Source organism: Ceratosolen solmsi, unplaced genomic scaffold (assembly GCF_000503995.2).
Source record: "Ceratosolen solmsi marchali unplaced genomic scaffold, CerSol_1.0 scaffold10, whole genome shotgun sequence".
Classification (NCBI taxonomy): Eukaryota; Metazoa; Arthropoda; class Insecta; order Hymenoptera; family Agaonidae; genus Ceratosolen; species Ceratosolen solmsi.
In genome coordinates this window covers 27,249,596-27,276,858 of record NW_011948412.1, presented here as the reverse complement: position 1 = coordinate 27,276,858, position 27,263 = coordinate 27,249,596, and the positions used below count along the sequence as shown (strand labels likewise).

The window sequence follows — 27,263 nt, the reverse complement described above, 5'->3', positions numbered from 1 at the left end:
GCCAATAATCTCTATTAATTGCTGGTCTTTTCATAAAAATCTCTGGAGAAAGCCACCAATCTGCAATAAATATTTCTTCACTGGCACTCTCTAATGCATCAGCAACAGCTGACATGTAACTAGAACCATCAACAAACCAACAAGCAGGTGTCGGACATCTAAATGGAACAAATGATTTATGGGGATTTGCTTGTATAAATGGTTTTCCTATTATAAGAGAATAAAAAACAAAAATTAACTGACTTGTATTTAATTCTGTTAAAAATAAAGATCTTGATCCAAACTTTTATAATAATAATTTTATTGTAGTATAAATATAATTTAACATTTATTACTGCTTTTTAGTTACTATCACAAATATTAAGCATGTTTTATTTATTAATTTCAATTAATATTTATAATATTTGTCATTAACATTTGAATTAAGTATATAATCATATTAATAATTGTCTCTACTCCTGAATAATAAATGATTTAACTTTTGTAATATTTTAGTAATAAAGATATATTTTTAATTTAAAAATATTATAACAAACTATTTTGAAAATAAAAAACTTAATTTTTTTTATTCTTATTTAAAAATATAATATAATTTATTTATATTATTTATATTAATTTCTATAATACCCATTAATTAATTAAATTTTTAATAAGAATAAGAATTTTAAAAAGTAAGATTTACAATTATTTAGATATTGGTTAAATGAATTGTAACTGATAATAAATAATTAATTTTAATTAAAAAATTTTTTTTTTTAATCATTTTAAAATTTAGATTAAAACCTTTACAATTAATTATATGCTAGATACCTTCATTTTGTACTATCTGCTGTATATACTCTAGCCATTCTTTTGCTTTTCTCCGTGTCCAACATTTAATAACAATTTGTCGGCTAAGATTCACTATTTGTAAACCATTTCTCAAACCAGTTGAATACATGCCTGAACTAACCTCGAAGCAATTGTCCATGAGAATTACAGATTTTATTCTACCATCTTTTGGACTAATGTAAGCTAAAAATGTATCTTTAACTACAAGATGTCGTTTATGCCATGTACTACAAATGGAAGTACAGAAATAACTACATCTAATACAGAATAGACCTTGTAATAAACCACATAAATTGCATCCTGTTTTTGCTTCAGAACCAGTACGTTTCATAACTAATCCTTCTTTACCTTTTTCACCCAAATCTCCCACAAATGATAAATGTGAAAGTTCTAGAAAATTTACCTAAAAGCAAACAATATATTTGTCAATATATTTATCAGATACAAGTTTTTACTTTACTTCAAACAAAATAAAATTTTTTTAAATTATAAAAATAAAACTAACTTACAGTTTCTGGATGTTTTTTATAAATTTCTATTTGTAACAGAGTATCTAGATATTCTTCTAAAGCAGTCATTCTATGATTTAAACACTCATGGGGTATTAAAACCTCTGGTCTATTAGGAAATCTATAAATAAAATTTTTTAATTAAAATACAAAAAAATAACAGATATAAAAATTTTATTAACATAATAAAAATACATTAACAGAATAATAATTTTTATTTCAGAAATACATTTAAATTTTAATTTAAATTGTACTAATAAATAATTTAGATGATTTTTATAGTTATATACCTTGGCAAAGCACTTCTATGCCTTTTCTTTTCCTTCAAATTAGATAGACTTTTAAAACTGTTTCTTTTATCTCTATGACTTTTCGTAGGAAATGGAATATTTAAACTTGCCCTATAAATCTTTAGTTGATTGTGTAAATTTTGTATATGTTTATATCTTTTTTTGACTGTCCAGATAAATGACCCATGAGTAAATTCTATTGTATATAAATTTGGATTAAGAGGATGAGTTGTTACACTCCGCTCTATATCAATAATTTTTACATGTATTTCTTCACCAGGAATTAAAATGTTTCGATTCTGATTTTTGAACTTAATTGCTTCATTGTATATTGTAAGAAATGGTAAAGTTTTTTGTTGACCTAAACAAAAATAATTTAATATTTATAATAATAGTCTCTTAATACATATAAATGTTTTTAAAAATGTTAAATTTATATTGACATCCAACCATTTAATTAAATGTTAAAAAAAATACATTTAATTGCATCAATGAAATATGTTCAACATCTTTTATTAATTGGTTTTTGTTTTAAAATTAAACCTATTATACGAATAAATAAATGCAATACCTTAAAACATTAGTACATACTTTATGATTTACAATCATGATGGTAAAATAAATATATGGTAAAATATAATATATTTTAAAAAGTGGTGTTTCATTCATGTTTTCTATGTAATTTGTTGAAAATTTGTTATAATTTTTTATTCTAAAAAAATCATAAAAGCTGTTATTTTATTCTATACAAAAAATTTATTTAATTAAATTTATTTATATTTAGAATAACTACATGTTTTAGATTGATCTTAGTTGATATTTGTAGATTTTTGTACAAATTTGTATACAATTATTATTCCTGTTTATTTTTAAAATAAATTTTAAAATAAAAACAAATATTTTTATCTTAGTTTGTTAAACATAATTGGATTAAAATGGATTAAACTCTAATATTTTATACTTTATTGTAATTTATATAAGTATAAAATATAACATTTTTAAATATTAAATATAGTTATATATAATTAAGTTAATTGACAACCTTTGTCACAATTATCTTCATTTATTTCATCATTAGTGACAGACTCTCCATATTCATTAACACAAATATTCAACGATTCTGGAACACCTAAGAAATCATCATATTCAGAGTCTTGAGACATAGCACTTCCCTCGATATTATGTTCAATAACATGTCCTGGTTGGTGCGATACCAATATTTTATCATCCATTATTATAAAATCAACCTCCAATTTTAATTATCACTAAAATTATAATCATCGATATAATTGCATTATTGATAAAATTATTGTTTATAGTTGTAACAAATAAATATTTTTATTATATGTAGAATGGAAATATGAAAGATTGAACCAACATATTTGATAAATATCAACATTAATATGTAAATTAGTTATAAATTAGATTATCTACAAATATCATATATTACAATAAATATAATTTAATTATGAATTTATGCTTTCAAATACTAATTTTTTTATTAGTTATTAAAATGAAATAAATAAAATAATTATTATGGCGCTCAAAAATATTTTAAATTATAATATTGAAAAATTAAAAATTTTTTTTTATTACAATTTAAAATAATTATACTAAACCATTGTATCGATTGAAAAACATTTATAACATCAATTACTTTATTAAATAAATAATGCATTGCAAAATAATTGAATTAAGTATATAAATAAAAACCAATTTTCAAAATTATTAAAAGTCAAATTTATTAATTTAATATTATAATTTAATGATTTCTTACCAATTTGGAATTAAATAAAAATTTTGTTATATGTAATTGCTGTTTTAAAAATTTAAACTAAAGTTTAGTAGACAATTCATTAAAAAATCTGTAGAATTCTGTGTACTATATAATTTTTCCATTCCTAATAATATTATTAAATACAAACTTATAGAATTCAAGTGTAAGATTAAAATATATAATGTAGCGCTAAGGTAAATATGCACACACACACATATATATATATATCTATATACATATGAAAAATCACTTGCATTGGAGTCGATTGTATACGTATAACAAATCCTTACCTGTCACGTCACAGCTTCTGTATTCACTCATATTTAATAAAGTAATGTCGTGAAGAATGATTGCTTGGCTGAGGAGATTCGTCGCAATTGAAAACTAAGTATTATTTACCACGCGCGCACACCCGTTCGTCCTTGAGAATGAGGTCACCCTTTTGGAAATTCAGAAGAATATCTAAGCTCTCTTTGTCCAATCATTGAATATCATTGCTCAATTAAAATACGTCACGTAATGACTTTAGTTTTTCGTTTACATTGTTGAAACTGCTACAATACAGTAGACTCCAGCCTCAAAGAAATGAGTAGTTAATTCTTTCTAAGAAAGCAATATTTGTAACTGTACTAACTGTAAATGCACATAACTAATACAGCATTCTTATAGCAGATTGAATTTTAGGTTAGAAGATACTTTTGTTTAAAAAACAAGTTTCGTTTTAATAATATTGTCAATATTTTTGTAAAACGTATAAAACATTCCAATTATGGTAAATATTAGTAGACAGTCTTTAAAAAGTTTTGCTTTCGTATGTCGGGTTTTCTATACAATACGTACAAGTAAAACGATGCAATTTCAAAGAGTGAGAAATCAAAACTTTAAACGACTTAAAAGCCTTGAATATTTTTATTGTTTATGCATAATCGTTTTGAATAATCAATCCACAAGCTTTTCTACTGTTCAAGTAATCAGAAAGCGACTGGTCATTTAATAATTGCGGAAACGCATGAGGACTATTAGAACACCACGAAAAAGAACTGATTTTCAGCTTTAACTATATTTAATCTATGATTTTAAATTCTCCATTGGATTCAATTTGTTTCTTATTTATATTCTCATATTTAAAACTTATGTTGATTATTTTTACCAAAAAGAAAAAAATTAAATAAAACGTTTTGTATATTAATTATTAGAAGGTAGTTCAAAATATACAAAATTTGAATTAAATTATTTTATACATTAACATTCTTGATTATACTGAAATATGTAATAAATTATTTTGAAATGTATATTGAATTTAATAAATAAATTTAATAATTTTTCTCTTAGATAAATCATAAAATATTTTAATATAATCATTTTAAAAATTAAAAATTAAAAAATAAAATCGAGTTTGTTTATTATGATAAAGAATAAATTAAAAATACTACATTAATGTAATTAGTAAATAAATAAATTAGATTAGTAATTTAAAAAAATAAGATATTTAAAAAAAATATTAATTAATAATTAGATAAATGTCTTGAATACAATAGAAGTATATGTAATTTTGCCTTATATTTATCATTTTTAGTGCTATACCTCTTAAGAAAAAGCCAAGTACGTAATTTGTACTACTTTGTATATAAATAAATAAAATAATCTATTAACTTATTATAATGTATTAAAATAATTAATTATTTTTATTAACGTGCATTAAAATAATCTATTATTTCATAACATTAAAATCGTAAATTAAACACTTGTGATATTCTTCAGAAATTTAATATTTATATCCTAAGTTATTATATAATTTTATTATTAAATTTAATATTAAATTTATTTGTATGCTATAATACAGACATTTAGATTAACTTAGGATATATATTGTTCATAAATGCAGTAGATATGGCAGTTAATCATCAATTTTTGTTAGTACTGAAGTGTTTCAATTTATCCAAATTTCTTTAAATTGCAAATTAATTTTTTTTATTGTGATTTTTATGGCAAATACAATTAATTTCGATTAAGATATGTTTGAAAACTTTAGACTTATATTTATATGTATTATGCATATTAATAATAAATCAAAATTTTGTGAGCATGTTAAAATTAATTCTGATTATGAATAATTTGATTTTTTTTACATTATGAATCATGTTATTAAAGATGATTCGAACTATAAAATGTTCAAAGTAAAGAAATAAATTGTACTTATATTTTAGAAACTCATAAATAGCGTAAACATTTTATATAAAGTTTATAATGAATTCCTATTTCATTCTAATCATTTAAAAATATTTAAGAAATGAAAAAAAAACTGCTGCAGACATTACTATAAATTGTATATAATTAAATATAATTAAATATTTAAACAGTAGCTATTTGTTTCATTTTTACATTTTATACTATACACTTTATACATATGTTAATATAATTAATTAAATCAATATTATTTAATTAATTTAATAGATATTTTTACAATATATATTAAATATTGTTGAAACGTGATTTGTGTTTATAAAAAAATTTTTTAAATTATTTAAAAATATGTTTTGTAATGAAAGTGTAATCATAAAATTATAAGATTAAATTTGTTTTATCTATGAACGATGCACTTTTAATTAATATAAGAATGATTTTTATTAGTGTTCCATTCCACATAAAAATAATACACGATATTTCAGTAGTAATTAATATAAGTTTAGATAATAATTTAGACACGCGGGAACGCGTGCGCGCACGCACACACGCACGCACTCATATATGTACATGAATATGTCATTAATTGATTCATATTTATTAACATAATGGTAGGTTGCATTGTCACGTTTTTTATGTAATTTTGAAAAAAATGTATTAAAATGTTTAGATACGTATAGAAATTAGAAAAAAATCCGTATCAATTCAGTGAATTTTCTATAAACTGTGCATCCATTTGACAGCATCTGCTTTCTATTCTGTGGAAACTATCTATGCGCTGACGCACTTCGTAGAAAAATATAGAGCCATCCACTGAATGCATTTCAATTACATTGGAATTATCAAATAATAAAAGTTCAAAATAGTTTTAATTATTATAATATATTTTTTAATATTTTTCATATATATTTATTAGATAAAAAAACTAAAAATATTAAATATTTCATACATGTAACATATTTATATACTTTTATTAGTTACAACCAAAATATTCGGTAATTATATAATGTTATTTGTTACTTTTTGATAAGCATAAATAAAAGATTATATATAATTTTTGTATAAGAATGAATATCGAAAAATAACAACATTCAAGATATATGTATCATTAAAACATTATAAGTATTGCAGCTAAAATCACAGCTATTTTCATACTTAATAAGTCATTAGATAGATATCTTATTTTTATCAGTATTGTAAAAACAAAGCAACAAAGTATTATATTTTAATAAAGGTCAAATATTAGATTGACTGGTCTATTGTATTAAAATATAATTATGTTATAAAATATCAAATTCTACATCTAAACCATTTATTTTTTAAATCAGTTAGAAAATTTATTAATTAATTCAAATTTAATTCGACAATTTACATATTTTCAATATAAATAATCTCTTTGAGTAAGAATAATTAATAGTAAAAGGTAATAATAAAAAGTAAGAATAATTGTAAAATTATTTTTAAATAATTTTTTACTCGTGTAGTATGTACTTATTAAAAAAGTTCTTTTTTTTTAATTAATAAATAACATAAATAACCTTTTGTGTTAGTGATAAATACAAGATAATTATTTACAGTAATATAAATTAATTTACCAGATTTCAAGATATTTATTAATTCAAAGCTCATTATTAATATATAATTAATCAAATCAATAGGTTCGTTAACAACGATCTACTTTATATGTACGAAAACAGAATAAATTTTATAGATTCAATTATTTTTAGATTTGATACTAATATTTTAACAATAATATTTTTGTCTTAACAAAAATGAAAGCAGTTAATTAAATTTTGATGATATATACAAATTTATATATTTGAACAGTATATATTTAAAGGATTTTTCTTGCTCAATAAATATATGTATGAAATAAATATACAATTATCATTTTATATACGCTAATAGCATATATTCCTAGGTATATAAATAAAACTTGCATATGAATAAAATCCAGGTTACATCACTAAATTTAATTTTACCATTGGTGTATATTGCATATACCATTAGTTATATATATTATACAATTCATCCTTTAAATTTAATAAATTTTTACTGTAAATTCTTATAATATTTATTTCTAATACATTCTGTATAAAGTCATCTAATATGATAATATATTATTAGTATTAAATCAGGTTAGTATTAATTAATTAGTATTAAATTGTTAGTATTAATTATTATTAATTAATTAGTTAGTATTAATTAATTAATAAATAAAACTAATTAATTAAAAAACTAATTAATTAGTATTAAATTAATTAGTATTAAATTAGTATTAAATTAATTATACATTGCACTTTTGTAAATAAAAGAAATTAATGATGTCTAACAAATCAATTTAAAAATTTATTTGCATGTATTTATTAAGTAAATTGTAACTAAATTTTATTAAAGTAAACGGAAAAGTACTCCAAGTAATTATATTTTGCTTCATATTTAAATTGTAAAATAAAATATAGATTTAAAAAAAGCACGTTAAAACTTAATATTTATTTTGTAAATCAATAAATTATATATATATATTTTTTAATTTCATAATTTATTTTAACAATTTGAAATAAATTATAATCTGTTGAAATATCTTATAGATTGTGAATAATTATATTATCGTCAATTAAAAGTCTACCTAATTATGTTTTATTTCATACTTTGAAAACATCAAAATTTCCAGGTGAAGCTTAAAGCACACTGAAATTTTTTTTTTAACTGCATTATCCTGCGCTATTTGACTTCTCTCTTTCACATTCTCTTTCTCCCCCCCCCCCTCCGTTTTTCTCATTATCGTAAGTAACTGCAGCAATTTTATGCATACATTCGTTCAATGTCACTCTTTCATTTATATTTTGATCGAAATAAATAAATCTATCTTTTTGCCTTGAATATTAAATTTCTAGTTTATTATACGTTTTAGGAAAATGGATTTCATTTGAAAGAGGGAAAAAGAGTGAGAAAGTGGGCGGTGGCGGGTGAGAGGGATGGTGAGAGAGGGAGGGAGAGAGAGGGAATGTGGGTGGGAGAGGGAGAGAGGGCGAGAGAGATCGAATTCATGTGCATATAACATTATACGAGCTAGACAGTAGACTATTACAGAGTATCGACTTTGAAGTAAGGATGTGAAATTAATAATAGCGGCGTCGCGCGCAGTCATTCAATTATGTTTTCTGTTTTCTTTTTGCTCTCTTTCTCACTAACTAGACTTTAAATTTTTTTTTAATTTATGAGAATGTTTTGTTTTTTATTTAATATAAATTATATGTACATATTAAATTATATGTAAATATTTCTATTAAAGTAATTGACATCATAATTATACATACTAAGAAGGTAGCATTCGTTGATATCAATAGCCAAGAAAGGATATTTAACTGTTTATAATCATTCTCATAATTAGGATATATAATTAGTATAAATAAGAAAAAGTTGTACGTGGAATGTTATTAAAAGAGTATAACTTCAATACTCTACTACTATGATTATTACATTGCAAAAGATGCTGCGCACACGTAGGACTCTTGACACATGTTTGAAATTCTTTTTAATGTATCGTAGCCAATAATTACCGATTTTATTTTGCACTTAAAGAGAAAAAAGATATCATGATTAAGATATGAAGTTTCTAGGATCACAGATGCAGTCAATTATCAGAGTACTACTTGATAGATATAATTATAATAAGATATAAGATATGTAATTAAAATTTTACATTAATTCACTGGAGTTAGTCTTTCAGTGCGTTATTTAATATTAAAAAATATGTGAAATTAGTATTAAGCTATTTTCGATAAATGTAAGACTCATTACAAATATAAATTTTTTTATATTTTGAAATTGTAATTGAATGAAATACTTCGTAGTTGATATTAGAGAGCTCTACCTAATCGGTTGATGATATAGTAAATAATGGTAAACAAACTAAATTGTACTGTATAGTCAAAACAATTATAGAATTTATATTTTTTATTATTTAAAATATTTAACAAACGGCTTAAAACTTTTAATAATATTATTTTTTATAAGATACAACAGCATAATACTTGAAAAATCATTTACTGGACATTGTATGATTATTCCTTTGAACAATCATGTATTTAAGATTTATTTAAATTAAAACGGTTGGTTATATAATGTTTTATGAAAAGACAATTTTACTAAAAATAAATATGTTTTAATTGTAAATTACATTAAGAATGTAATATCTAAATTTTTATGTAAATATTTCGAGATTAACGCAATTATAATTAAGGGAAATATTATAAAAGAACATTTGATACGACTTGAAACATTGCTTTCTAAAAATAGATCTGATTTAGAATTATTTAAATGTTACATAGTAATTGCCACTTGGTTATGATTTATTAATTTTATTTATTTAGAAAATTTTTTATTATTTAAAAAGAGAAAATATTTAGCTTTCATTGTAAAATAAAATTATTTTTATTTAATATTTTATTTTAAATTTGATATTTTAAAAGTACATTAAATTTTCTAATATAAAAATATTAATGTATACAGAGTATTTAAATATTCAAAGATTTAAATAGAAAGTATTCCATAGTTTTAATAAAATATTGATAACATTTTATCGGTATAGATTATTAAATAATTAAGTAAAGTACGTTAATACGTCTAAAAACACGATTATAAATATGATTGCAACACTAAATGGTAAAATTAAGATAATTCAGATTTTTGATCGGAGTGTTCAATATTTTATTTTCTGATTACAATTTAAAAAAATTTGAATAAAAACCAATCAAACTAATAAACAGTTAAAAATTATTCTTAAATTAAAATTTAAATACATTATAATTATTATAATGATATTAGGTATCTGTTGGCATTGTATTTTATAACTTATTAATAGATTAATAGATTAGTTTATATAAAATAATATCATAAACGAATTTACAATAAATATAAGAGAAATCAAATTCATTTTTATTAAAATATTGTATAAAAAATTGTTTTACAAATAAGTAATAAACTTTTGAATATCGTATATCTATCGTATGAAATTGAAGGAAATTAATAAAAGATATTTAGAAAACGTTTAACTGATTCACACATGAGTTCATAACTTAATATAATTATTCTTTTCTTTAATTTCTTAAAAATTGAATACATCATACTCTCTATTGTTAATTTAGCATATCCTAATGAAAACTTGTAAGAATATGAAATAAAGTTTTTTTTCTATATGTATCTAAAAAGTACACTATTATTCGATATAAACTGCAACGTAGTAACTGAAAATGTGAATTCGTGATGAAATCCGAAAAATAGTATTATAGTTTAATTAGGAATTTATGGCAATGTTTTTGTTAAAATTGCATATAATCATGAATCGATGTTATACATGTTAGAAATAAGTTTTGAATACGTTATTGGCGGCACATTTGGCGAATAGCTAACTATAAGTAAACTAGTGAGCATTTGCTTGACATCAAATACACGGAATACTAATGTGAACGCCACATAAAACTAAACGTGTTGGCTATTGGACCACTCGTCCTTTTTCCTCAATCAATCTCTCTCTTTCTTTCTCACTCATGCGTATAGTAGCTCTGGTACACAGTGGCGGATGAGTTTCTGGACTTGGGAGTCAGTGAATGAAGTGAACTACGGACAGGGCAGACGTTTATGATCTTTATTATCGGTATCCAGTACCGAGTTTGATAAAGTGCAAGGTATACTTGGATCATCAGTTCCATACTTATATGTGACACGTACGTGTGCAGATCGGTGTCGACGCTGCAACGGCTCGTGCTCTAATTTCTTGCATTGCATGCATACGTCAAGATGACTGACATACACACATGTATACAAACATTAATAATTATCCTGAGATAATATGGTATGTGTGTGTGTGTGTATTATACATGTATTATTTATTTTATATATAAAGTAATAGTGTGCGACATCCTTGTAGACTTAACTACGTTTGACATCCATTTAATCAATAACGTAAAGAATTTTGGCCGTCAATTCCATTTTTATCCTTCAGAATGACGAAAGGGAATTCTCATACATATTTGTATATACGTATGCCTGTATATACGTATTTATAAGCAATCCTGTATAAAAGAAAGATCAAATTAATATAAATAAAGGAAGAAGAAATTACTGTATTGTTGTGCAAAAAGAAAAGAAACAAAAAGTTACGCTAAAGTATGATTATTGTAAATATTCCATAATCAAGGAAGCAGCAGCGTTATTGATCTCGTTATTGATACACAATATTGCTACTTCTCCGTCACTTTCTTCTTTTCTTAACAAAATTTACGCGCATTCCCTATCCCTGCCGCTTCTGCCTTCGCCTACTTGGTCTATCTCTTTACCTCCCACTGCTACTGCCCATGTATACATGTAAGTAGCAGAGCTCTATATAGAAGCTTTGAACTCAGCGCTGCTCTTCCTCTTGATTCAGCCCCCACTTTAGAGTCATTCGACTAAACGTATACATCAAACGAATAGAAAACAGGAGAGTTGCAAGCCACTGTAGTATCGTTCTGACACTGAAAGAGAGAGGTTTATATGCGCGGTCACTTATCCACAGACGGTACTTAAATATTGTGTTTTAAGGGATGTAATACGATAACACATTTTCGTGGTGTCCTATTGCGAAAAAAATATTTATGCGTATGTAGAAGTGGAGGTCGAATACGTACCTCGTACGCCTTGGAAAAGCTTATTAAGCTTGTGGTGTGTAATGAAAGTAAAGAGACTTGCCAGAACAGGAGAGTGTAGCGAATAAGTGAGTGCGAGCGAGCAAGTGAGTGCGAGGGTATATCTTTTATATATACGTATGTGTTCGTACGTAGAAGCGAGGCTCTTTGTGCGCGCGCATGATCAAACTACCTAACATTTTAAAAGGATTTTCACGTGCTTAGCGCCTCTGTGTGCGCGAGTCAATAAACATACTGTCGATCGTAAATCCAACGTTGGAGAGCATGTTGTGCCTTACGCTGCTACGCATGCATACGCCTAAGTGAGACGGACGAGGTAAGAAAGGGAGTCAGAAAGACGAAGTACACGAGGAGCAGCTGCTCTTTTCTTCTGCTACGCGTGTGTCTGAGCGAGCATTATTTGTGCGCTCGGTACGCCTTAGTTGAGCTTCGACGAAAAAGAGTTGACGTGAGTGATGTACATGTTTGGTATGCATAATCGAACAACGTTGGATACGAAGCAATGAGGAAAGAATAAAGAAGAGGGAAGAAAGCAAATCGAGGCGGTGTCATGTAACGATAAGTTTAGTAACTCGCATAATTTACGGTACAAGCACGATCGTGAAGAAACCCTGAGAGATCGAGGTGTAACGGAGAGAGGAGTTCGATAAACCTCGATGTGCGGGCCAACGCGCGCACGCACGTAGTGCGCACTTTGAGAAGAGGTGCTTAAGAGGGATATTGGTGCACACGCGCACAAGTCGTCTATTGCGAGTCAGCGCACGCATAGTCGTTGTTTGCTGCGTTGTTTTGGGTATTACTCGGAGAAGAGTCGTCGCGCCTCATATACATAACTTCGGAACTTCTTTAAATCTTTCCCAGCATGCGCGTGCGCTGCTCACATACGTATAAGCACGCGCTCATTTACGTCGCGTATACACGCTGATATATACGGACTCATATGCGCGCATACACACACGCATTTCTACACGTAACTCGCACGCAAAAGAACAGCAGAGAGGGATAATTACAAAATCTCCGAGAAGAGGAAGGGAAAAAGTTATAGAGTGACGCTGGAGCTCTCTCTTGTTTCTTTTCTTTCTTTCTATCTACCCGTCTAACTATCTATCTATATATCTATCTATCTCTACCCATCTAACTATCTATCTATATATCTATCTATCTCTATCCATCTGTTTATCTATCTCTATATCTACTTATCTATCTATCTATCTATCTATCTGTCTATTTATCTATATATCTATATATCTATCTATCTATCTATTTATCTATCTATCTTTCTTTCTTGCTCTCCTCCTGTTCCTCCTCTTAGTGCGGAATTGTGAGAAAGCCGAAAATGGAGGAATATTTACAGCAAGGTCCACCAGCCTATAAGCGAGCAAGGCCCGGCGACTCTCTTCAAATTTCAACCAATTTCTCGGGTGAGGACTGACTCGTGCTTGCATTGGCTTCATCATTGTGATCGTCATCTTCGTGCTTTAAATCGACCCAATATAAATAAACGAATTCTTAAGAATGTAAAGTCATAATAAGTGTTTAGATGTAACGTACATGAAACATAAGACGAAAAAAAGGAATTGTCGGAGCATACAATTTTCTTCATTTCGTGCGTGCCTTGAGGAGAGCAGGAGAAATGAGGATAGATTATGTAGTAGCGGAGAGTTGCGTAGTTGCGTTGTTACTGCGCTGCTGTGTTATTCGCGCTGTCTCTCTTTAACCTTTTTTGGGAGCATCGCGGCGTAGGAACCGTAGAGACTAACACGCAGTGGCAAGGAAATGTCGTGTACACCTCGCGGATGTCGTTGCTCGAGGTAGTTTTTGAACGCAAATGCATGTGATAATGTGCGTCTAGTTTTTTGTACTTAGCTCATTTGAATTATAAGCAATATCGATCGAACACGAGTAAATTTATCGAAAGAAAAGTAGAAATGGGAGGTACGAAAATTTTCGGCTTGCACTATTAATTATTTTGTGTTTATTTATATTTATCTTTCTTTATTTTGGGAGAAAGAAATCTCAACATTACTGTGTACTGCCGAGATACGACTTTGTCTCAGATTCAGGCAGGTGTGGAGGCACGGCCTTAGGTGATTAATCGATATGCTTTCGATAGTGTGTTCTATATATGGAGGAGTTTTTGGCAGGTTTAAAATGTTATCTTGAATTTTCTTAGCCTTTTTGACCCTTCGAGGATACATTCGAGATAATTACGAATTTTTAATTTTTTCTTATAGATATAGCACAAAGTTTTTGTGCTTTTTTAGAGTGAAATTGTGAGGATTTGATTTGTATACATACTTATAATTAAGCATAGGTCAATATAAGATTAAAAAGTGGTCATTACCAAAATCTCTATATTTCTTCAAGTTTAAAATTAACATTTTTTATTTTATAAATTATTTTTTCATAATTATAAAACAATTTTAAAATCATCATATATAAGTTAACTTGATAGCTAATTTAATATAAATTATAATAAAATTATAGAATTTCAAATAGTTTTTTTGTTTTAAGAAAAATACTAATGGTGTATAAAAAAATAAACCTTTTCTGCTTACTGTGTAACAAATCTCATATTAATACTCAACTAGGTTACAATATTTCTAATAATTTTTTGATATTTAAAAATATAAATTTTCGATTAATAAATATAATATATTAATTACAATTATTTTTAAATATAAGTAGATATAAGAAATATAATAATTATTTATCATCTTTATTTTTAAAATGTAAAATTTTACACTTTAAAAATTTAATTAATTAAAAATTCTCTGAAATTTTATATTGTATAAATCATCAAAATAAAATTTAAATCGTATTTAAATTAATGTTTGTATCTTTTTATTATAATTTATTATAAAACATTATATATGATATGCACCATTTAACACAAAAATATTTACTGTGTAAAATAATAATTTTTAAATTATATTTAACAATTTTTAATTAAAACTTATTTAAAAACTATTTAATTAACAAATTTACACATTAAATACTTCTTATCCTTCAAAGGCCATAAGATCTTAAGAACTGTAGGTGCAAAATCAAGGATCTTTTATAGAAATAAAATAATTGAATTTTTAAAAAATCTAATTATACATTTTGTAATATAATTCAACTAGAAATATCAATATTCAATATAATTTATCTGAAATAATAAAATAATTATATTGATATTAAAATTATGCATACATATTTGTTTTATTATGTATGTTATCAAACTAATTATTCTTTCAACAATAAATTTCATAGAATTTTAATAAAAAAAATTGCTCTCAATTGCATAAGAGAAATAATTGGATGTTAACTTATTTCTCTTAGATTATATAAAAATTATAAGAATTTGTATTTTTACTCAAGCTCATATATTTATAATATTCATATATAAGCATTCAATACATTATGATAGTTTTTAAATTTATAGTTTTTAATATCTATTTAAAGTATTAAACAAACAATAGTTTAATGCATCTTTATTAATATTATTGAATACATTTATAAATATCAATAATAACTTTTTTTGGTAAAATGTATGAATTTAAACAAAAAAGTTTAGTTTCAAAATAATAAAAAGAATTTAAAATAAGAACTAATAAATATATCAAAGTTGAGGACTTTAATTTGATTAGCATGTTCATTTATATGATTAAATTAATGATTTTCACCCAATTTATAATTATATTAAATTATATTGTATAATTTTTATTATTTTATTATACAATATATAAAATTATATTAAATAGTTAAATTATATTACATATAAATGCGTTATTGTATTTTCCTTGTACCGATAAATTAAATTCAGTCATATTTAATCATAAATTTTTAATTTATATTATATTACCATATTTATCTTAATTATCATTTATGAATACACTGTATCTGTATAATTAAAAAAAGAACTGTCACTGAGTTTAAATTAAAATTATAATATGCATATTAACTTTAGAAATAAAAATTTGTCCATTCATATTTAAATTAGTTATAAAATATTTTAGAATATGATTTTTTTTCATACATTAATATTTAAGTTTTGTGTATATATACATAATAATAAGATGAATACATATAGACATTAAAATTTTAGAATAAATCATTTTATTTTCAAATGCTTTAAACATCTTACATATTTTTTAATAGATTTAAAAATATATTGAAACAATTTCAATTAGAAAATCTATTTTAATAAGAGTATGATTGAAAAATAAATCTAACATGAAGAAATTATTTTTTAATGTAAAAATAAGAAAATAATATATATGGTTATAATGAATAATAGGAATAGAAAGATATGAATTAACTAAAAAAATTTAATAACTTAGCAATTGTACTCAACTTAATATATAATTGTATATGTATAATATTTATTTATTGGAAAATTGATGATGGATTATTCTAATTTATTTGTATTTATATATATCATAATACTACATTATTTTTATTGATTTAGAAAAATAATATTAAGTATATAAAAATGAATTCTTATAAATTTTTATAGATGCTAGATCAAATATGGTACCTTTTGGGTTTATTGCAACTCAAGATAGAGAAACAGATATAAATATGACATCAATGTCAATGACTGGTAATTTGGCTTTAAATCCAATACAAGATTTTGGGCAACTTTCTACACCTGACTGGAGACACGCTATTCCTCCAGATAGCAGAAATCGTTTTGTACATAAGATGTAAGTTTTGATTCTAGAATATCTAAAAATTGGTTTAAGATTTTATATATTTTAATTGTCTATTATTATTTTTTTTTTAATTTAACCAATGTTACCTGGACAGTAATATTTAATTTACAAATACGGAGTATTTTATAATTATTAGAAAATATTTATTATATAATTTTCTTGTTATTTTTAATTAAAATAAATATAAAAATTAATTAATTAATAAAACAAAGTAATCATATTTATATACAATTTTTTTCTATTTTTTTTATGAAGATCTCAAGCACTTATACATAATACCCGAAATGGAGAAAATTCAGATAATAGATCACGAAAGTGGATTGCTGCAGCTAGAAAAATTGAAGGTAAAGCATTTAAAACAGCAACATCACGAGCACAGTATTTTAATCTTGTAAAAGAAGAAATTCATAAAATACAGATGGGATATGGTAAATAATTGATTTATTATAGAAATTTTATTCTAATTATAGAAAAATTTTTTTTAATATTTTTATTTTATAAAATAGGTTTTCCTTCAATGTCTAGTCAATTTCTTCCTTCAAGTAGTACAACTTCAGCTGCAGCTACAAATAACATACAATTAGTTAACATGCAACAAAATTATGGACCAAACAATTTTGGAGAACCAGGTAATTAAAATAAAATTAAGAAAACAATAATTAAATCAATTAAGTACTTATAAATATTTTATATTATCTCAAATAAAAAAATTCATGATTCATAAAAATTATTGTTAAAAAAGCTATTTAATTAAAAACTAAATTTCTATACATTCATGACTTAATGGAATTGTTTAGAATAGTTTTTTTTTTTAATTCTATGTTAATAAACAGTAGAATACGTTATACGTATATGTTTTAGCAGTTACAGCAACTCAATCTCATAATCAGTCAGGCATTACACACTCAGTAACATCTGTTAATTTATTCTCTGAAGAAGCTGTTGGAGGAACTATGAGAATTCCAGTTAGTAGTTCAATAGGATCTGCTCGTCCACAATTTGAAGCATTTAATAGTAGACAACCAGGACCTCGACCAATGGTTCATGATCAAGTGCATGGTAGCAGTATACCAATAGGTGGAATAATTAATCATTAAATATAATATATATGTACATTTTTACATGAGACTTAATTTTTTTTATAGGAATTTGTATTAATTTTCTTAAGTATATTAGTGAAATTTATAGAAAAATTTTTTTTATTTCTAAAGAATTAAAAGAATTATAGGAATTTTTAGTATTCTTATAATATTTTAATTAAGACAAAATTATTTGTATTATAAATCGATAAATTTGGTTATTAATATTAAAGCGCATCTATAATAAAAATACTTTCAATAATTTCTCTTTAAGAATACTAAAGGTTTTTCAGGCGATTCAACGCAATTTATGCCAAACGCAGAACAAGTTCTTGCTCCAAACATTTTACACCCAATGAATGCTTTAATGGCAACTCCACTTAGTCAATTCATGCCTTCACCAGCTGTTAGTTCTCAGCAACGCTTCGGCCTTAATGACTCTGCACAGGGAGTACTATCAGAAAATAGTAGTATCATTAATTCGCAAATCCCTGGTAGATTACAATCCAAGGAATGGCACAAATCTGTTACCTTCAATGTTAGAAATCGTCTTATTCGTAAAATGTACGTACTTTTATTTTGTAAATTACATTTATTAAAATGACCTTTTATACTTAAAAAAATCATAATATAACAAATTCAAAAATATTTAATATGTTAAAAACTAGTTTTTATAATATATGTATGTACTAATAAGTGATAGCATAGTAAGTGATAATATAAAAATTAAATATAAAATGTTACTAATATTTTAAATTCTTAAAATATCTAATATTTCATATTTGAAGAATACTTTTATAAAATAATTATATTATAAAATTATAAATTCAATAGCCAGAGGATAGTCTAACTTAATGTGTTTTTTTTAATTATATCAATAATTTAAAAAACATGAATATCAATAGTTTTTCAAAAATATTTCATACATTACCTTTTTAATATCTTTCTGTAATAACATCATTAATTGTTTCCTTTTAATTAATTATAAACTACTAATTTTTTAAAATACATTTATGAACATTCATTTTTAAATCTGAATTTCGAAAAATGAATTATTATAGAATACTTATTTTATTTCGGAATTAGGGCGCAAATACTTTCTACAACTCCAGATCCTCAAGCAGGAAGCTTAGAGAATAGAATGCATAATTGCATTTCTATTGCTACTAGCGTGGAAAATGAAACATATAGAACCGCCAATTCAATGACACAGTATTATGATTTAATGGCTAAACGATGTCATTTTATTGCAAAAGAACGAGGTAAAATTTTTTTTTGCTATCAATCTTTATTACTTTTAATTTAATATTGAAAACATGGATATAGACATATGTATATTCTTTCTATTTTATTTTCTTATTCATAATCTTAATTAAGTTTAACAAATTTACATAAAGTTCTAACTACCTAGTTAGACTAGATAGAACTTATGTGATTAATTTATACCATTATTTTGTCTTATATTATTTCTAACAATAAAAATATTAATAAATTTGTTTTTTGTATAACTAGCAAATCCAACACAAGCGGGTATCCAATACTACAATTTGTCGGATATTCGACGGACGTACGAGGCGCTTGGTATTGCTTACCCGATGGGTCCTTCTCCATTTCCAGGCAATGGTGGTGGTGGTGGTATTGGTGGTAGCGGTGGTGGAGGTTCGACAGGTAACAATGGAGGTGTCAGCAGTGGTGCTGGAACTGGTACGGCTGTTAATATGAGATTACATGTGAACGATGTACCACCACCCCCAGGAGTCTTGCCTAATCTGATGGGCTCAGCAAGTGGCACCTCACTTCCTTACTGCCCAGTTTTCGCTAGGGGCCAGGCCACCGCCATTCAGCAAGCAAATCACAATCAATTACTTGGTACTAATAATAACAGAATGTCGAGTAAATATTTCGTTCTTTTATTTTTTAAGATATATTTAAGAAAATTTATTAACATGCTTCATTGTATTGATAAGAGGTGGCGTTTTTGCGTAGCTGGCGCAACACGAGTATTTTGATCAAGGTGTTTGTTCCTTAGACTCGATGCGAAATGCATTATTTTTATTCGGGAGGTTATTGTTATCAGAAGGAATTTTTTTTTTTAATTTATATCATACCATTCTGTTGCTGATTATTCATTCTTTCATAGCAGATCACGATATTCAGATTACTTTGAATTAAATAAATTTTTTGAACTAAGTAAATATGTGGCAAACAATCATACTATTAAAATAATAGCAAATTATGGCAATAAATTTCATGTGATATATTAATGTCTTGATCGATAATCGTATCATGGTTCTATCACGTATATAATAAAGAAAAATTATCTTTAAATAAAGGTTTTGAAAATAAAGTTAAATTCTGAAATAAAATGAATTTTTTTAATGAATAGTAGTAAAAACTTGTTTTCTTAAATATCCAAAAACTCTAATTTATAGTTTTAATATGTCACAGGTTTTCATAGTATATTTCAACTTTTGAATAATTTTTTTTACCAATAATTAACATATTTTAAATAATTGTAAAAATGATAAAAATTTAATAAAGTAATTTTATTGTAAATAATAAATAAAATAATTAGCATAATTATTTTATCTTATCAATAAAATTATGTATTTCTGTTTTATAAAATATTTTAACTACCTATTTTATTTAAGTTTATTTCAATATTAACAGTTTTAATCATTACTGTAGTAAATTAATTCCATTATTACATATTATTTAACAGTTTCACATCCAATATTTAAAAAAAATTATAAAGTATTTGAATTATAATACTTATTTGATAGTACATATACAATAACTAAAAAATAAACATTATTAAAGTAAAAAATTTATTTTAAACATTTTTTAAAGGAATAAATATTTTGTATACCAAAATTGAAAATTTAGTTTACTTTAATTTCTTTAATCAGCAACTTCATTTTTTATTAACAAAAATAGAATGTAAAAAAATTATCACTTCTTTTTGAACGTTAGGTAATTTTCAAAACAAATTTATTAAACAATTAAAACTTATAAGAACATAACCTAATGTATATTTTATCGGCCTTGCTCAATCTGAGATGTATTATTGTTCGTTGAAAATACATGACTCTTATTATTTGATGAATATATAACTGCAACACATCGCACAGTGAGAAAAATCGGGTTCGTTTCTTCGTAATAGTGGTGGAAATAATAAAATGTACATATTCGATTATAATCTCATACCGCTAAAATTAACTTCTTAGCAGTGTTATTTACACTAATGAATCTAAAAGCAAACAAACAAGAGTCTAAAGAAGATGATATATACGAAAACGTAACGTAAAACCGAATTTTGTGATATCTTGACGATCAGCTTTTCCGATAAATGCGAAATAATTGCGAAGTTCGTTCTTATTACAAGATCAGAATGTGACCGACGTCTTCAAACTACCTTCGATCAAAATGTCAAGCACCGGCACGCGATACGCGTAAGCCCTCGGTGCCACTTATACAAATAACTTCTGACCTTCGCTTCGTGCTTTCTCGTACTTTCTGATCGGTTTGTGCAAGGCACGGTACCGATGAGCTTGGAAGAGGTGCCAGATGTCATAAAGCAATTGGCTCATGCTTACAAGTGCCAAGAACGCGAGAACCAAGAAAATGACGTAATGCTGCTGTGCTCGTTGCCTCACTGTCGCGAGACGAAGAATCTCCTCAATCATATAACGACCTGTCCGGTCGGCATAAGTTGCTGCGGTTCCACCAAGGAGATTATCGATCACTGGAACCGGTGCGTCGTCAGCGACTGCCCGATTTGCCTACCCCTCAGGCAGGCCGAGAGAAACCTCACCACCAACGTCGGTACGTTCGCGACTAGTGCTAACATCTCGCATGCTAACTTTGCATTTAAGCTAGAGTTCGTGATTAGTTTGCATTGTGTTCGTTACTCTTATATCAACATTATAATGCGGAAGCGGGCGAAAGTTGCAGATATGAGATATTCACTTACTCATCGAAGAAACTCGAGTTTTTATTTTCAGTATTCGCCAGCCTAAGACTATTACTTAGCTACTTAATCTATATATTATTTCAACCTTAGTTTATAAGCAAATTAAATAAAATTGTACTGAAGTTATGTTGAATAATGAACTTGCTTGTTGCCTTTTATTCATAGATAAAGTGCAACATTAAATTTAAGACTCTATCTTAAATACAAGGTTATGGTTTGAAGTTTTGATCAAGTATACGGTCATTAAGAAAAATAAAATATTTAATAACCTGATATTAGATGAGGATAGGAGGCTATTTCCAATACAAAATCATATGTATTGAAATATTCGTAACATTCAAGAAAGTAATTAAATTTGAAGTATTTATGTAAAAGCATCAAGAACTCATTATTTCATACTCACCATAATCTGCAATGGATAATTATATACATTTAATGTTCTCATTTTCTAAATTTTAATTTTCAATTTTCGAGATTATTGTTTATATTTAATCTTTCTAAATTACCAGCAGCCCTTCTTCCTTTCCATTGAAGCATAACAATTCAGTATAAGCAATAATATTAAGAAAAAACAAAATAATGAATTATAAAAAATAATTTGTTAAAAAATTAATATAAATTTAAAATACATTAATTTTACTTTATTATTGAAATTCAAAGGAAATATAAAGTTGATAAATTACAAAGGAATACAAATCAGTCTCATTTTTAAAAAATGATTCTGTTATTCATAAAACATAAATTAGCAAGATAAGAATGATAAATTATTCTTATCAAAACCAAAAGAGTTAGAAAATCTCATTACAGAAAAAACCTTTGGTCTGTCCTTAGCATCGACAACAAGCCTGAATAACCAAATGAACGTGAACCCGGTATTCATGCGACGGCCGCATCGGGGTATGGGTTCGAACTATCCATCCACAGCAACTTCAGGTCTTCTTTCGAACCAGTCGCAAAATGGACCCAGCGGTCTCAATGGACCGAATAATGGTGTTGGTGGCAGTGGCGGTGGCGGTGGTGGTGGCGGTAGTGGTGGTGGTGGCGGTAGCAGTGGCAATAATAATAGCAACGGAAGCGTCGGTGGTAGTGGTGGCAATGGACGCAATGATCGCATTTCACCTCGATCCTCCATGTGGCATTCAAATTACAATGATAGTCTCAACTGGCGTTCGTCTGGTAATCAAAGCTCCGACATGTCTATGGACGGAGGCACTGGTAGGCGGTCTCAGCCTCGCTTCTGGCTACATAACAGGAACAATGCTAATAGGCATGAGAGGCGGGCACCTTATAATAGCCCCTGGGCTGCCCCCGAAATTATCTTTGTAGATAACATGAGGAACGGTGGACAACCACCAAGAGGCGCCTCACTCTTCGGGCCAGCAGGTAGCAACAGAAATGTTGACAGATTACAACCTTATGGCACACCATGGCGCTCGCCCGATATTCTTTTTGTGGAAAATGTCAGGCCCGCTCATCGCCAAACTCAAGGTGAGTATCTAATACCTTCATTCACCGCCTGTTGACTTTACTAAGAATTAATTTCAAGAAACGTTTTAAGTATAAAAGTATTATGTGTACGTTTTCTAGTACCACTGATGGTAAAATCTGTTTAAATTATAATAATTATATATTTATTATTTTGATACTAAATTAAATCTATGAAGAAATTAATTAAAAAATATATACTAGTTTTTTTTAATTTTAATTAAATGAAGTGTATATATAAATTAATAAATTCGAATCAATATTTTTTATAAATTCTTTTTAAGAGTTTTTTTGTTTTCTCAATTATAAAAGTACAATTTTTTATCTAATAAAAGTACTAGATAAAAATTGTATTGGTATCCTTTAATGTATATTAAATACTAGATATATTATTATTATTACAATTATATTGTATAGATTTCGCATTTAATTTGTAAAAAATAACGTTATATATAAAATATATTATATTATATATATATATATATATATATATATATATTACTGTTTTAATCAAATTATTCATATTTTAGTTCATTAAATATTTGTTATATAAAAATATATTTCATTTAATTTCTAAATGAATATAAATAAAATATGTGGAAATTATAATTAAAAATATATAAAAATTAATTAATGTATTTAAAATTCAATGTTGAATTTATTTTATTTTAATATTGACATCAGTGAATTACAATGTATTAAATATTTTTAAACTAGATGTTATTTTTATTTATCAAAATTTATTTTTAAACTATATAAATTCAGTTATAATGAATAAGAAAATTTTATTAAATAATTTTATTACAAATTTTTTTGATACTTTAAGTAAAATTCAAATATATTCATATTTGAAATAAATATCTATAATTAAGTCAATTTATATTCAAGTGAATAATGCTGGCTTCGACTCGCAACGCCTCATATGTAAGTTACTATTTCTTACATAAATGAATCTATTAAATATTGAAAAATTTCTTTTTAATTTAATTTTTAATAAATGATAATATTCACAAATGTGTATGAATATTAATGAAATCAAACGTTTTAAAACCATTAATGAAAAAAATATATGTATAATTATTTGATTTAAATTTTTACTAAAAGTATGAATTTCAATAAATGTCTATAGACTCAGATGAACCTGTTATCATTCCACCAGAAGAAGATGCTACTCCTACTGAGCATCAGCAAATGATGGTAAGCTTTTTAGTTTATTTATATAATTAAATTAAAAATGTTATTATATTTCATTTAAACATAAAATTGTTGAATGAAAAGAATTCATTTTAAATTAAAATTCGATTTCATTTAATAAATTATATGTACTGAGTCTTACATAGAAATATCTTGTATAAAATAAATAGCGACTTTATTAAATTGTAAAAGATAGATGAAAATGAGTTTTGATATTATGGAGTTTCTGTGTCTTAAAACCAGTAGGAGGAACTATACATTATTATATTTTGTTTAAATTAATTTAATACTTATTGAAAATTGGTATTTTATTTTAATATTTTGTCATTATATTTTGTGGTATACATTAAAGCATATCGAACAGTTTTTCAAATGTTTAAAAGTATTTCATCAAAAAAACAAATATTAATTAAGAAAATTGCATATTTAATAATTTATTATTAGCGGTTCATCGTTTGCTGGAATAATGAGTTCAAGTTGGATAAATCATTTGTTGATAAATAAAATGTTTTCATATATTTTTATTATTTATTAAGGCATAACCTTTAGCATATTAATAAAGTTAAAATGCTCTTTGAATTGTATCTAAAATTAGTGTTTAATTTTAGAAACTAAATCAACTACATTCTTAAAAGCTATAAATTTAAAAGTTTCAACTTTATACTTGTTTTTAGTTTTATGGGAAATGATTTTATTTTTAAATATCAAGATAACTACTATTAAATATGAACCATTCATCCATGATTTATTTTTATTTATTAGGCTATTGTGAAAGTTGTAAAAACGCACGGAGGTAGACTTGAACAGAAATTCCGTTGTGCCCGACGTAGCTGCAGTGCGTCATGGCCTTGTCTTCACCGACGCCTTGCCGCCTCTATCCACAGTCACAAAACACCGATCCCAGGATGATCAGGATATGCGGTCGTACATTTATACTCAGGGCACTTCTACAAATCGTTCCTTATAGAGGTAGTTTATTATCAAAATGAGTTCTATTTTTATACACAGATCGAGCCAGTGAAAGAATTTTGTGGTACAAAATGAAGGAATAAGATGACAGTAATAATGAGGTTGATGAACTGAAAAGATGGAAATGTATTGATAAGCATTGTTGTCGCCAAAATATATCAAGAATGGTATATAAATCAAAAGTGTAAAACTTTGCGGACGATTTAAAAAGTTTATTGTACATTTTTTTTAATTTTCTTTAGTTTAATAGTTTTTCTTGATGCTTTGTTATAAAATTCGAATGCTATAGTGAATCTATTTATGTATTTAACTAGAATTGGAAATATCTTAGATCTCGAAAATATCGATATTTCATGTAAAACGAAATTTTCTAATAAAATTATAAATTTCAAGTAATTTTAAAAAAATATATAAACGTGGATTATATTTCTATAATAACAAATTTAATAGTAAACTAATGATTATATTGTAAAAAAGAAGTGATAATTAATATAGATATTTTTTGCACTAGTTATTTCAAATTTATAAATGACAAGCCATTGCTATTAGAAAAAAAAATTATATTTCATTTTGAGACTATCAATGATTTGAAAAGCTTAAATATGATATTAATTTAACATATATTTATATAGTTAATACATTTGTAAGGGCTTTAAGAGTAATTATTAGACAATTAACTGTTTTATACAAATTATAGATCACTTAATATAAATCATGTAGGTGAATTATATTATATCATAGTTTACTATTAATTTTTCTTAAACAATCAAAAATGTATCGTTACCTTTATTTAATTTAACTCAAGAAACCTTTTATGAACATGGTTTGTCATGTGATATTGTAGATTGTATATTCATGAACCCATTCCTTTTTCAAAACTTGATAAAGCAAAATAAAAGCTTAAGAAAATATTTAGTTATGCTAAATGCGAAATTTTTTAAAGTTGATTAGCAATTAATTGCATAATTTATTTTATAACATTATTGAAAAAAATCTAATTTTAATTATAATTTTAAATATATTTTTTTAAAGTGCTTATTAGATTTTTTTAAATTATGTGTGTATGTGTGTTTGCATATTAATGATAAAAATATGTATGTGTATATGCGATTTATAAAAACTATATATCATTTGATAATTTTTGATTAAAAGTTTTCAATTATCGACTAACAACTTAATTTTGAAAATAATTTTTAATACATTTAATTGAAAAACTTTTATATAATCAGATTTAACTTAAATTTAATTATTCCTTTTTTATTGCTCATTACATGTTTAACTTCAGATTTGACAAAGTTATGACTATAAAGTCGACACTCAATTGTAGTCTTATCACTGAACTTATTGTAAACAAATCAATGGAATCAACTATTAGGATTTTTTAATGGTCGAATGCTGCATTTGAAATAAAATCTTGTGACAATTAATTATATGTACTGTAAGACGTATTATTTTAAATGTAAGAATTTTCATTTTATCATAAATAAATTTGTTTTACATATTAATACTATATTTGTATCGTACTTCGTATCATAAAATCATCAATTAAGGGAAAAGTCACCCTTTTATAATTGTTATTTCTT

At 25.3% G+C, this 27,263-nt stretch overlaps 2 protein-coding genes across 2 annotated transcripts in view; one reads left to right on the top strand and one right to left on the bottom strand.

Annotated features, from left to right (window-relative positions):
- The window catches only part of Pld (Phospholipase D), a 10,726-nt gene extending 6,950 nt beyond the window's left edge, over positions 1 to 3,776 (bottom strand). Inside the window, exons 1-6 of the mRNA XM_011501704.1 lie at positions 3,698 to 3,776; positions 2,673 to 2,895; positions 1,631 to 1,991; positions 1,341 to 1,461; positions 811 to 1,234; positions 1 to 207 (exon numbers count right to left, since the gene is read on the bottom strand). The exon at positions 1 to 207 is cut by the window's left edge and continues 44 nt beyond it. Of these exons, the coding sequence (XP_011500006.1) occupies positions 1 to 207; positions 811 to 1,234; positions 1,341 to 1,461; positions 1,631 to 1,991; positions 2,673 to 2,862 (1,303 nt within the window). The 5' untranslated portion in view covers positions 2,863 to 2,895; positions 3,698 to 3,776. The remainder of the gene's footprint in view (positions 208 to 810; positions 1,235 to 1,340; positions 1,462 to 1,630; positions 1,992 to 2,672; positions 2,896 to 3,697) is intronic.
- Positions 3,777 to 13,531: 9,755 nt separating this feature from the next.
- Positions 13,532 to 25,892, top strand: LOC105363890 (uncharacterized). The gene is made up of 13 exons (XM_011501696.1): positions 13,532 to 13,701; positions 16,782 to 16,971; positions 17,236 to 17,408; positions 17,487 to 17,609; positions 17,845 to 18,057; positions 18,353 to 18,623; positions 19,146 to 19,321; positions 19,572 to 19,928; positions 21,579 to 21,884; positions 22,864 to 23,520; positions 24,406 to 24,441; positions 24,647 to 24,714; positions 25,474 to 25,892. Exons 1-13 carry the CDS (start codon positions 13,617 to 13,619, stop codon positions 25,618 to 25,620), a joined length of 2,802 nt encoding a protein of 933 aa, XP_011499998.1. The 5' UTR covers positions 13,532 to 13,616; the 3' UTR covers positions 25,621 to 25,892.
- The last annotated feature ends 1,371 nt before the right edge of the window (positions 25,893 to 27,263 follow it).

What these genes read in the sequence shown, in the direction of transcription:
- LOC105363890 (XM_011501696.1), top strand. Translation starts at nt 13,617, where the DNA reads ATGGAGGAATATTTACAGCAAGGTCCACCAGCCTATAAGCGAGCAAGG. An exon ending in AATCGTCTTATTCGTAAAAT is followed by an intron (nt 18,624 to 19,145) that starts GTACGTACTTTT and finishes TTTCGGAATTAG; the next exon opens with GGCGCAAATACTTTCTACAA. An exon ending in CGCTCATCGCCAAACTCAAG is followed by an intron (nt 23,521 to 24,405) that starts GTGAGTATCTAA and finishes TTTATATTCAAG; the next exon opens with TGAATAATGCTGGCTTCGAC.